At 47.0% G+C, this 12,860-nt stretch overlaps 1 protein-coding gene across 1 annotated transcript in view; it reads left to right on the top strand.

The window, feature by feature from the left end:
* slc12a9 (solute carrier family 12 member 9) overlaps positions 1–12,860 on the top strand; it is a 50,909-nt gene that overhangs the window by 25,202 nt on the left and 12,847 nt on the right. Inside the window, exons 8-9 of the mRNA XM_038786900.1 lie at positions 4,110–4,192; positions 11,259–11,383. Of these exons, the coding sequence (XP_038642828.1) occupies positions 4,110–4,192; positions 11,259–11,383 (208 nt within the window). The remainder of the gene's footprint in view (positions 1–4,109; positions 4,193–11,258; positions 11,384–12,860) is intronic.

The raw sequence follows: 12,860 nt of genomic DNA on the forward strand, positions 1-12,860 counted from the left end.
TTTATAAATTGTTAACTAGTTTCATAAACATTGTTTTAATTTAAAAGTACTGTAGATTTCTGTTGCAACACACCTGCAAGGTAGGCCCCAGTGCTCCCCATAACCACAATCTATTAAAAGTTGTGGGTCGGGTGAACTCCATGATACACTTTGGGGTTCTCTAAACCCTGGACCATAACAGAGTTCTGAAGATTGAGAAGCGAATGAAACAGCTGTCATGAAATGGATGTTTAAGAAATGTACCTTTTTTAAGAAATGGGCGTTTATCAGTCGTGTCAGTGTGGGTGGAGCTGAGTTCGTGTCAGCTTTTTACTTTCATTTTAGGCTGTTTGCTGCAGGGTGTGTTTTAGTTTTGTTTTCAGAGCTGGGTAGCTGCAGTCACAGCCAGAAGGTGTATGAATCTCTCTCTGTAATCTAAAGACTGTAAATTGATCCTGGTGATTTAAAACTAATAACAGTAGTAACTTTAACCTGATGTGCTTCTGGTAAAAGGTGTTTTAAGTCTTATGGATGTTAAAAGGAAAGCTCAAAGGATTACTTAGTGTTGTATTCTTTGGGAGTTGTATTTTAATTAATAGTTGCTCAGATGTTCACTGTAGGTTTTAAAAAGGTTAACTTGAGTTCATAGAATAAACATTGTTTAGCTTTAAAAAATACTTTTCCATTTCTGCTGTCCCACCCCTGTAGAGTGGGCCGTGTGCTCCCCATACCACAATCTAGTAAAAGTTGTGGGTCAGGTGAACTCCATGATACACTTTGGGGTTCTCTAAACCCTGGCCCATAGCGCAGTAAAGATTCTTCGAGGGTTAGGCGAGGGGAATGTTTGGAGGATGTTTCCATTCATTTGGGCGAGAGAGATGGACTCTTTGGACTTCGGTGCCCCAGTAAGCTGTGGGAGGCCGAGTCCTTGAATCCTTTCCAGGCCGAGATCGAGAGGTTTTTATTCAGTTTGGGGAGAGTTGAGGGTTATGGATAAAAGACGGGAAAGTGGGAGTTGGCGAGTGCGAGATCGGACGTAATCTTATTAAATGGCGGAGCAGGTCCGATGGGCTGAATGGCCCTCTCCTGTTCCTAGTCCTTGCCGTCTCCCTCATCCTTGTGGAGAAAGTATGCATCTGTCCACTCTGCTCTGGTACAGGTTTGCCCGAGATATCGGGAACGGTGCCCGAGGGGTTAGAGATTCCAAACCAGCATTTCCGGATAATCACATTGCAAAATACAGAATGAAGTAAATAAATGGTCTTTTGTCAGATCTGGCCCTTACATTCTCCCATCGCCCGCGTACACTATTTTGAGTTTTAGAAAGTAGGGGAATGGGCTGTCTCGAGGCCTATTCAGTCTTTTAGAGCACCCAATTCATTTTGTCCCATTTAAGGGGCAATTGAGTGTGGCCAATCCAGCTGCCCCGCTCCCGACTGCAGCTCCAGCTAGGCTGATGCCCTGAATATGGCCCCCAGGGGACTGGGCTCTAGATCAGTGAGCAAGATCGCCAACACGATGCTCCAGGAACAACCTCCAGAATTTCTCCAACTCCGGGCGCGATCGGAACGTGTGTACCTGATTGGCTGGGTCCCTCCCACACCGCTCACCACTCCACCCCCCCCCACCCCCCCTACACAACCGGCTCATCCACAGGGCCTCCAGTGTGCCCTGCGCACCACCTTTAACTCTTTATCAGCCCCGGCCTCGCCCACGAGGTTCAGGTATCCGCCCCCTCTGCAGGACCCTCCCCTCCACGTCATCACCAGCTCCTCCCCCTTGACCTCTGGCCTTATCCCCCTCCACTGACGCCATATTCTCCTCAAATCCTCCCATGGATTGCTGATGTGACTCCCGTCGCCGGCCACATCCCTCCCCCCAACACCGAGGAGGAAGGTTCCACCAGCAAAGTTGGGAAAACCTATTCGCGCAAAATTCCCCACCCGCATATCCCTAAAAACGTTCCCCACTGCTCCAAACTTGCAACCCGCCCTTCTTTTAAAAACTGGAAAAAACAAGTCCTTCATTTCCAACACCCCTCCCAACCCTGAAACCCATCCTCACTGGCTCAAGCCCATGGATCCCTCTGATTGGATCGCTTTCGATGTATGAGTTACCTTCGATTCACCTCGAGCTCGCCTCTGACCCACATTGAGCCTTTGCCCCGGTCTGTAATCCCCCTCCCCCACACAGGTGCCACGTCGTTGTGCATGCCTTTGCGACTGTTGATCACCGTGAGTAAGTCAGCTCGAGGACATTGTGATGCTTTGAGAAGACCTAACTTGTGGTGGGGGTGTTTTGAGAAGACCTTGTGGTGGGGGTGGGCGTGCTTGTGGTGGGGGTGGTTTACGCCCTTGGATCAGAATGACTCTGGCAGGATGTGGAACGGGGGATGGGGCACAACGCCCTTGGCGGGGGGGGGAGAATCCCCAAAGGACTGTGTGGTCGTCTACTCCCATTTCCGGTTTCCCGGGGCGTCATCATTGAATATACTTAAGGTTAGATGGATCGTCTCATCTCGTGGGAAGAAGGTGAGCCGTCATCCTATTGAATGGCCGAGCAGGCTGGAGGAAGCTGTATAGTCCACTCTGTTTTTTTAAAACAGTACAGCACAGAACAGGCCCTTCGGCCCTCTATGTTGTGCCGAGCAATGATCACCCTACTCAAACCCACGTACCCACCCTGTGCCCGTAACCCAACAACACCCCCCCCTTAACCTTACTTTTTAGGACAATACGGGCAATTTATCACGGCCAATCCACCTAACCCGCACATCTTTGGACTGTGGGAGGAAACCGGAGCACCCAGAGGAAACCCATGCACACAGGGGGAGGACGTGCAGACTCCACACAGACAGTGACCCAGCCGAGAATCGAACCTGGGACCCTGGAGCTGTGAAGCATTTATGCTAACCACCATGCTACCGTGCTGCCCGTGCTGTTCTTGCCTCTCGTTGGAGGGGTTGCCGAGGAATGAAACTGTCCGCAAAAAAAAAATGTTGAGTGAAATTAGCCCAACCTCGCTGATCGAATTCAACCTTGCATCCTATTTTACATCTCGCAACAGGCCATTCAGCCCAACTTCCAATTCTCCTCTTCAGCCCTATCTCACTTCCACATGTTCTCCTATGAGGGAGGAGTGTTGTGATATCATGGTTGTTGTAATTCACCAAAAGCTCCGAAACTCTTGTTGGATGGCCTGATTTAATATTACAAGAACACTTGATGGCCTGATTTATTACAAGAACACTTGTAGCTAAAGCTATAAACAATTCATCAACATTAACCATGGGTCAAATGATGGTTTAACCCATATCCAAACCATTTTATTTTCTTTCTGACCACTAGGAGTCTCATTAATGTAAGTGAATGAAGTGGGCAGCACGGTAGCATAGTGGTTAGCATAAATGCTTCACAGCTCCAGGGTCCCAGGTTCGATTCCCGGCTGGGTCACTGTCTGTGCGGAGTCTGCACGTTCTCCCCGTGTGTGCGTGGGTTTCCTCCGGGTGCTCCGGTTTCCTCCCACAGTCCAAAGATGTGTGGGTTAGGTGGATTGGCCGTGCTAAATTGCCTGTAGTGTCCTAAAAAAGTAAGGTTAAGGGGGGGGTTGTTGGGTTACGGGTATAGGGTGGATACGTGGGTTTGAGTAGGGTGATCATGGCTCGGCACAACATCGAGGGCCGAAGGGCCTGTTCTGTTCTGTTCTGTACTGTTCTATGTTCTATGAATGTTAGAGTCAGGTGAACTTGGACTGACTGGAGGGAGCTGGGAGAGGTTGCTTCATACTGTTATTCATCTGTTTGTATATATTTGATTAATGTTGATGAATTGTTTATAGCTTTAGCTAAAAGTGTTCTTGTAATATTAAATTAGGCCAGCCAATGAGAGTTTTGGAGCTTTTGGTAGGGGGGAGGATGTTTGTGGTACCCTGACAGCTTGAGACACTGCCACCAGTGGTGCAATTGGGTATGTGCAAGAGGCCAGAGAGGGGAGGAGGGTTACAATGATGTGGATGGCCGAGCTGTGGAAGAGGGATAAGAATCTTGGTTTGACACTCCTCCAGTGGAGGTCAGGGAGTGGAAGGGACTTGCTGGTAGTCACACCAATTGACGTGGTTCGATTTCTACACAGGAGTAATACTGGCCCCTGCAAAGAGAACGTCCAAAACGGGAAACCCCTGGGTCGCTGTCCTCTACACTTGGCTAATGGTGCAGGTAAGACTCAACACCTGAATGTTCAAGTCTTCATCCGTCTGTGGAACAGGAGGAGGCCATTCAGCCCCACCTCCTTGGACCTATCCGACCATTCCATTTCATCGTGGCTGTACTGTGTCTCAACCTGTTTACCCATCTTTTGATTCTTTCCTTATTAATATTACTTCCCAACTTGAAAAAATCTGGGAGTTTTGATACCAGACCAAAGTCCGATTTGAGGAAACTGGACGAACCCTGACAATTTTCAAATTGTAATTCCTAAGAAGAGGATATTTGACCCCTGGGAGTGATTTCACTGACAACTGGGGATCTTTTTAACACCCACTTTGTTATTACCAGAGTAGTAACCACATTAACGTTGCAGGAAATAGCTTTTCAACTAACGTTTAAACAATTTTTAAACTATAGACCAAAATCCTTTAATTGCTAACCAATTAAGCAAAACCCTTTACAGGTCAACAGCCACTTGTAAATAAAGTTAGCAAACACCAGGATACTTGCTGTGTGGAGATTTCCTTTCAGAAAAGTGGAGACAGAACCTTTACAGTCAAAACTGCTTGCTTACAGACCTGGCTTCTCCTATTAATTATATCTATCTTTATCCCACTCCGATCCCATGATCTACTTATCCAAATCTAAGTGTCTCAAATGGTCTACTCTCCAGGGAGTCTCCAGCAATCGTAACTAATTCCATTAGGAAAAATGAGTGCATGGTTGGAATGAATGATTATCATTCTTTTACAACACCTTAATTGCAGCTACAGCAGACTCGCCACCTACATGTAAAACCACAATTTTCGAACTTTGCTGCAGCAGATGTATTATAATCTTTTGTCGCAAGTAGACTTGTATTAACACTGCAATGCAGTTACTGTGAAATAGTAATACAATCTATGAAAGTTTCCTCCATTCGTCAAGAGTTGTAATGTTTCAATTGAACCCCCACAATCCCCTTTCTGGGGCTGTGAGGGGAGGGTGAAGTTTCCTGATTTTGCTCTTAAATAGCCCAACTTTAATCACCTTTGAAGGAGACCATTCAGTCCCTCGTGTAAGTGCAATCACTCGACAAGAGCAACTGTTACTCCCACGCCCCCACCTAATTTCCCCCCCCCCCCCCCCCCCCCCCCCCCCCGGAGACTTACCAACCCTTTCTCTTCAGATATAACTCCTTTTTGAGCAACAATCTGCTGCTCGCTCCAGATCCTAAACGCACATTGCGGTTCGTATTAAAATTATCCCTCCTCTTACATATTTTGGTTCTTTAGTTGGCACTTTGTTTTGACCCTAATGACCTTTTTGGTTCTGCCAATGTGGGCAGCTTCGATCTCCTCTGTCCAGAACCCTCGTGGTTTTGAACACTGCCTCTGTTAACCCTCCTTTGCATTTTGTGGTTGGGCTTTGGGACGGCGATTAAATGTCTTTTTCAAAGACTTGCTGCTCAAACTCTCAAATGAACACTTGAGTGTTATGGGAGCGGTGTTTTCAGAACCCCGAAATGTATCATGGAGTTCAACCAACCTCTCCCTTTAATGTATTGTTGCTTTTGAAGCACGCGGCTTGGTCTCCAGGTATTACAATTATGGACACGTGGGTTTTTAAACACAAAACAATGAAAAATGAAATGAAAATCGCTTATTGTCACGAGTAGGCTTCAATGAAGTTACTGTGAAAAGCCCCTAGTCGCCACATTCCGGCGCCTGTCCGGGGAGGCTGGTACGGGAATCGAACCGTGCTGCTGGCCTGCTTGGCCTGCTTTAAAAGCCAGCGATTTAGCTCAGTGAGCTAAACCAGCCCCTCCATGAATTCCATGAATTCAACTTGACCTTTTAAATAAATATTGGACCACTCAACTTGGAGAGAGAACCCCAAAAATAATACAGCACTAAATAATCCTTCAGTTCCTTCAAACCTCCAAAAGACTTAACACCTTTAAACAGAAACACATCAGGTTAAAGACATTACTATTGTGAGTTTCAATCACCCAAATGATTCAGAGATAGTCTTTCCTGGCAGAGATCACAGCAGTTCCAGCTCACTGCAAACACCGACACACCCAAGCTCTTTCCCTCAAAACTGAGAACCTGGGCAGCACGGTGGCCTAGTGGTTAGCACAACCGCCTCACGGCGCCGAGGTCCCAGGTTCGATCCCGGCTCTGGGTCACTGTCCGTGTGGAGTTTGCACATTCTCCCCGTGTCTGCGTGGGTTTCATAGAACATAGAACATAGAACATAGAACGATACAGCGCAGTACAGGCCCTTCGGCCCTCGATGTTGCACCGACATGGAAAAAAAAACTGAAGGCCATCTAACCTACACTATGCCCTTATCATCCATATGCTTATCCAATAAATTTTTAAATGCCCTCAATGTTGGCGAGTTCACTACTGTTGCAGGTAGGGCATTCCACGGCCTCACCACTCTTTGCGTAAAAAACCCACCTCTGACCTCTGTCCTATATCTATTACCCCTCAATTTAAGGCTATGTCCCCTCGTGCTAGCCACCTCCATCCGCGGGAGAAGGCTCTCGCTGTCCACCCTATCTAACCCTCTGATCATTTTGTATGCCTCTATTAAGTCACCTCTTAACCTTCTTCTCTCTAACGAAAACAACCTCAAGTCCATCAGCCTTTCCTCATAAGATTTTCCCTCCATACCAGGCAACATCCTGGTAAATCTCCTCTGCACCCGTTCCAAAGCTTCCACGTCCTTCCTATAATGAGGCGACCAGAACTGTACGCAATACTCCAAATGCGGCCGTACCAGAGTTTGGTACAGCTGCATCATGACCTCATGGCTCCGGAACTCAATCCCTCTACCAATAAAGGCCAACACACCATAGGCCTTCTTCACAACCCTATCAACCTGGGTGGCAACTTTCAGGGATCTATGTACATGGACACCGAGATCCCTCTGCTCATCCACACTACCAAGAATTTTACCATTAGCCAAATATTCCGCATTCCTGTTATTCTTTCCAAAGTGAATCACCTCACACTTCTCCACATTAAACTCCATTTGCCACCTCTCAGCCCAGCTCTGCAGCTTATCTATGTCCCTCTGTAACCTGCAACATCCTTCCGCACTGTCTACAACTCCACCGACTTTAGTGTCGTCTGCAAATTTACTCACCCATCCTTCTGCGCCCTCCTCTAGGTCATTTATAAAAATGACAAACAGCAACGGCCCCAGAACAGATCCTTGTGGTACGCCACTCGTAACTGAACTCCATTCTGAACATTTCCCATCAACTACCACTCTCTGACTTCTTTCAACTAGCCAATTTCTGATCCACATCTCTAAATCACCCTCAATCCCCAGCCTCCGTATTTTCTGCAATAGCCGACCGTGGGGAACCTTATCAAACGCTTTACTGAAATCCATATACACCACATCAACTGCTCTACCCTCGTCTACCTGTTCAGTCACCTTCTCAAAGAACTCGATAAGGTTTGTGAGGCATGACCTACCCTTCACAAAACCATGCTGACTATCCCTAATCATATTATTCCTATCTAGATGATTATAAATCGTATCTTTTATAATCCTCTCCAAGACTTTACCCACCACAGACGTTAGGCTCACCGGCCTATAGTTACCGGGGTTATCTCTACTCCCCTTCTTGAACAAAGGGACCACATTTGCTATCCTCCAGTCCTCTGGCACTATTCCTGTAGCTAATGATGACCTAAAAATCAAAGCCAAAGGCTCAGCAATCTCTTCCCTGGCTTCCCAGAGAATCCTAGGATAAATCCCATCCGGCCCCGGGGACTTATCTATTTTCACCTTGTCCAGAATTGCCAACACTTCTTCCCTACGCACCTCAATGCCATCTATTCTAATAGCCTGGGTCTCAGCATTCTCCTCCACAATATTATCTTTTTCTTGAGTGAATACTGACGAAAAGTATTCATTTAGTATCTCGCTTATCTCCTCAGCCTCCACACACAACTTCCCACCACTGTCCTTGACTGGCCCTACTCTTACCCTAGTCATTCTTTTATTCCTGACATACCTATAGAAAGCTTTTGGGTTTTCCTTGATCCTACCTGCCAAAGACTTCTCATGTCCCCTCCTTGCTCGTCTCAGCTCTCTCTTTAGATCCTTCCTCGCTTCCTTGTAACTATCAAGCGCCCCAACTGAAACTTCACGCCTCATCTTCACATAGGCCTCCTTCTTCCTCTTAACAAGAGATTCCACTTCTTTGGTAAACCACGGTTCCCTCGCTCGACCCCTTCCTCCCTGCCTGACTGGTACGTACTTATCAAGAACATGCAATAGCTGTTCCTTGAACAAGCTCCACATATCCAGTGTGCCCAACCCTTGCAGCCTACTTCTCCAACCAACACATCCTAAGTCATGTCTAATGGCATCATAATTGCCCTTCCCCCAGCTATAACTCTTGCTCTGCGGGGTATACTTATCCCTTTCCATCACTAACGTAAAGGTCACCGAATTGTGGTCACTGTCTCCAAAGTGTTCACCTACCTCCAGATCTAACACCTGGCCTGGTTCATTACCCAAAACCAAATCCAAAGTGGCCTCACCTCTTGTTGGCCTGTCAACATATTGTGTCAGAAAACCCTCCTGCACACATTGTACAAAGAACGACCCATCCAATGTACTCGAACTATATCTTTTCCAGTCAATATTAGGAAAGTTAAAGTCTCCCATAACAACTACCCTGTTACTTTCGCTCTTTTCCAGAATCATCTTCGCCATCCTTTCCTCTACATCTCTAGAACTATTAGGTGGCCTATAGAAAACTCCCAACAGGGTGACCTCTCCTTTCCTGTTTCTAACCTCAGCCCATACTACCTCGGAAGAAGAGTCCCCATCTTGCATCCTTTCTACCACCGTAATACTGTCCTTGACTAGCAGCGCCACACCTCCCCCTCTTTTGCCCCCTTCTCTGACCTTACTAAAGCACCTAAACCCCGGAACCTGCAACAACCATTCCTGTCCCTGCTCTATCCATGTCTCTGAAATGGCCACAACATCGAAGTCCCAGGTACCTACCCATGCTGCCAGTTCCCCTACCTTATTTCGTATACTCCTGGCATTGAAATAGACACACTTCAAACCACAGACCTGAACACTGCCGCCCTCCTGCGAAGTCAAAACTGTGCTCCTGACCTCTCTACTCTCAATCTCTCGCACCCCAAAACTACAATCCAGGTTCCCATGCCCCTGCTGAATTAGTTTAATTTCGCCCCCACAACCCAAAAATGTGCAGAGTAGGTGGATTGGCCACGCTAAATTGCCCCTTAATTGGAAAAAATAATTGGCTAATCTAAATTTATTTAAAAAAAACTGAACCTAAACACTGCAAAACAGCTGAGCTAAAAACCCAGCTCCACCCACGCTCTGACATCACTGCATTTCTTAAAGGTACATTGCTTAAACATCCATTTCTTAAAGGCACTCTCGCATGGCATGAGATGTCGGCAAACAATTCTGACCTCGAGCTGGATCCAAAGGTGGCCACCTTTGACCTATTGGAAATGCCGGAGTGGAGGGGGGGGGGGGGGGAGATATCATGGCCTCACCCCTCTGATTGCCCAGTGAAGGATCTCGCTGAATTGGGGGTCGGATTCCCCGCCAGGGCGGAACTGTACACCATCCTCCAGTTGGGAAAAGATCAAATTAGAGTTGAGGGGGGGGTCGGCGGAGGGCTTTGAGACACGGTGGGGGCTGTTCATGACCGATGTTTGTGGTGAGGGAGGATAGGGCGTAAAAAGGGGGGGAAATTGTACAAACTGGTGGACTGAGTTTGTGGAGTGTTACATGTTTTTACATATTTGGAATAAAATACATTTATTTAATAAAAAATAAAAAATAAAAAAGTTGGGCCAGTGGAGCTCTGCTCCCGGAGATGAGGGAGGAGGTGGAGAACAAAGTCAAAGCCAAACTCTCCTGAGGGCCTAGTGCAGAAAGGCCTCCTCGCTATGGGATGGACTCCAATAAAAAGTGTTGGAAAATTTAGGATTCCAGACCCCAACAGTGGCTCGAATGCCGGACCGGAGCTCCAATATTTTAGTTTATTTGTAAGACTGTGCGGAGAGAATGATTCACTCCAGGAATGACTCCATGAAGAAATAGGAATTTGGTATTTTCAAAGCAAAACATTATGAATACAATATTAAACTTTAAACCCAAAAAATAGCTGACAATTACCCCTTAAACACCACACAAGATACAAAACCTAGTTCTCAATCGGCACGGCATAAAACAGATTTGGTTCCTGGTCAGAGTCCCTTCAGACTCTGGCTGAATATCTTCACAAAAAAAAAACTGGTTCACCTGGCAGGCTTCAGCTTCCTCCTTGTCCCCAGACAAGACTGCTCTGCTTTCCATAGTATTAACCTTGTGTTAGCTATCTTACTTGGGCGGGGGAGGGAGGGGCATAAAACAGATTTGGTTCCTGGTCAGAGTCCCTTCAGACTCTGGCTGAATATCTTCACAAAAAAAAAACTGGTTCACCTGGCAGGCTTCAGCTTCCTCCTTGTCCCCAGACAAGACTGCTCTGCTTTCCATAGTATTAACCTTGTGTTAGCTATCTTACTTGGGCGGGGGAGGGAGGGGCATAAAACAGATTTGGTTCCTGGTCAGAGTCCCTTCAGACTCTGGCTGAATATCTTCACAAAAAAAAAACTGGTTCACCTGGCAGGCTTCAGCTTCCTCCTTGTCCCCAGACAAGACTGCTCTGCTTTCCATAGTATTAACCTTGTGTTAGCTATCTTACTTGGGCGGGGGAGGGAGGGGCATAAAACAGATTTGGTTCCTAGTCAGAGTCCCTTCAGACTCTGGCTGAATATCTTCAAAAAAACTGGTTCACCTGGCAGGCTTCAGCTTCCTCCTTGTCCCCAGACAAGACTGCTCCGCTTTCCATAGTATTACTCTTGTGTTAGCTATCTTACTTGGGCGGGGGAGGGAGCTCCCTGTGGACTGTACCTTCAGTGCGATGTTGGAGTCGGCCCAGAGGGGAGATGAGGATTGGGGGGAAGCTGCTTTGTGAAGTATCTCTGCCCTCCTGAATGATGTCTTGTCTCTCTTTCTCGCCCTCTAGTCCGTGTTGTTTGCAGGTAAGCTGAATACCATTGCCGGCATTGTCACCATCTTCTTCCTCATGGCCTACGCTGCGGTTGACTTGGCCTGTTTGGCACTGGAATGGGCCTCCGCACCCAACTTCAGGTAGCTCACCATTTCCACCCCTCTTTTCCCCCCCCCTGTCCTTGCGGTGTTGGCTGGGAATTGGGCGATCTCGGCAAATTGTGACCCAGTGAAGCCGGAGAGAAATGCATTTTTACAATGGTATTGGGAGGTTCAATAGCCAGACCATACGGTGTTTAAAATATTGCGGGAGAAAGACGGTGTCGCCAAAGATTTTCCTCCACTGTTTGATGAAATTTTGCAAACGGGCAGCACTTGCTTGAGCAATCCTGAGTGCGTTAACAACCAACTTCAGATAATCCGTCAAGCTCCTAACTTGGCTCATTTATACTTGCGACATGTGTTCATAGTGTCGTGTTAAGCACACTGAGATAACACGGGCTGCAACTGGATGCAGCTATAACTGAAATAAACTCCAGACCTCGGAAGTTAGTTCAATCTGATTTATCGAACCTGTCACACAGTTGGCTCAATCCTCTTGAGTGCGACTCTCTGCTAACTTAAGTGCGATTACTCTGACTGAACCAGACTGGCTCTTATCCACGTGCTGTACGTGTTATGTGGTGTATACACCCTGACTCTCTCTGTAGATGTCCCCAGCGGAACGAGGCGGAGTGTGAGTGCCTCGTGCCTTTTATAGTGGGAACCCACCCCCAAGTGTTCTGCCTGCTGATTGGTTATGTCCTGTTCTGTGTTCATTAGCTGCCTGATGTGCATGTCTGCATATCATGACACACAGTACTGTGCAAACAAAAGGAATATGTTCAGACACTTTTTTTTTAAAAGTTCCCCAGGTGCCTGGGGCACTGATTGTTGCCATGGAGAAAGCAATGAGGGGGGGCACAGGTTGGCCAATCATTGACGTGCAAGTCGATTGGCCCCCTTTTTCTCCTGTAGTGTAAATGATGATTTGACATTTTAGCATTGTTGCATTTGTACTGGTGAGTGTCAAGTAAAAAGTTTTGATAAAACATCTTTCAAGTTCGACTGCAAAAGGTTTTGGCTGATTAATTGGCAAAGGATTGGGGTGTGGAGACCAGATGGATTAAACTGTCAAGGGTGGTGGGGATTCTGGGTAAGTGACGCTCAAAATAATTTATGTTTTTTATAAAAGGAGATGGGATAAACGCTTTAAAGGGCCGAATGGAATCATGTGCTGCACGATTCAATGTTGGGACAGAGGACTCGAGGGATGGGTTGCATCGGAGGTGTTACAGACCAGATCCGGGGATGAAGGTGTTTGAGCAGGCTTGGGGCCGCTGTTCCTTGGAGTTCAGAAGGAGAGGCGATTTTATTGAAACACGGAAGATTCTGAGGGGCTCAGCACGTTGGATGCTGAGGACGTTCCCCACCCATGGGGTGGAATCTAGAACTGGGGAAGCATGGTTCAAACAAAAAGGGATTTGAGAGGAGGAATTTAGGGAGGTGGGTGTCGCTGGCTAGGCACATCTGACCTGGGAAAGGGCTTGGGATTCTCTCTCTCTCTTTCTCTCTCTTT

The sequence above is a fragment of the Scyliorhinus canicula genome, chromosome 29 (assembly GCF_902713615.1).
Source record: "Scyliorhinus canicula chromosome 29, sScyCan1.1, whole genome shotgun sequence".
NCBI classification, from domain to species: Eukaryota; Metazoa; Chordata; class Chondrichthyes; order Carcharhiniformes; family Scyliorhinidae; genus Scyliorhinus; species Scyliorhinus canicula.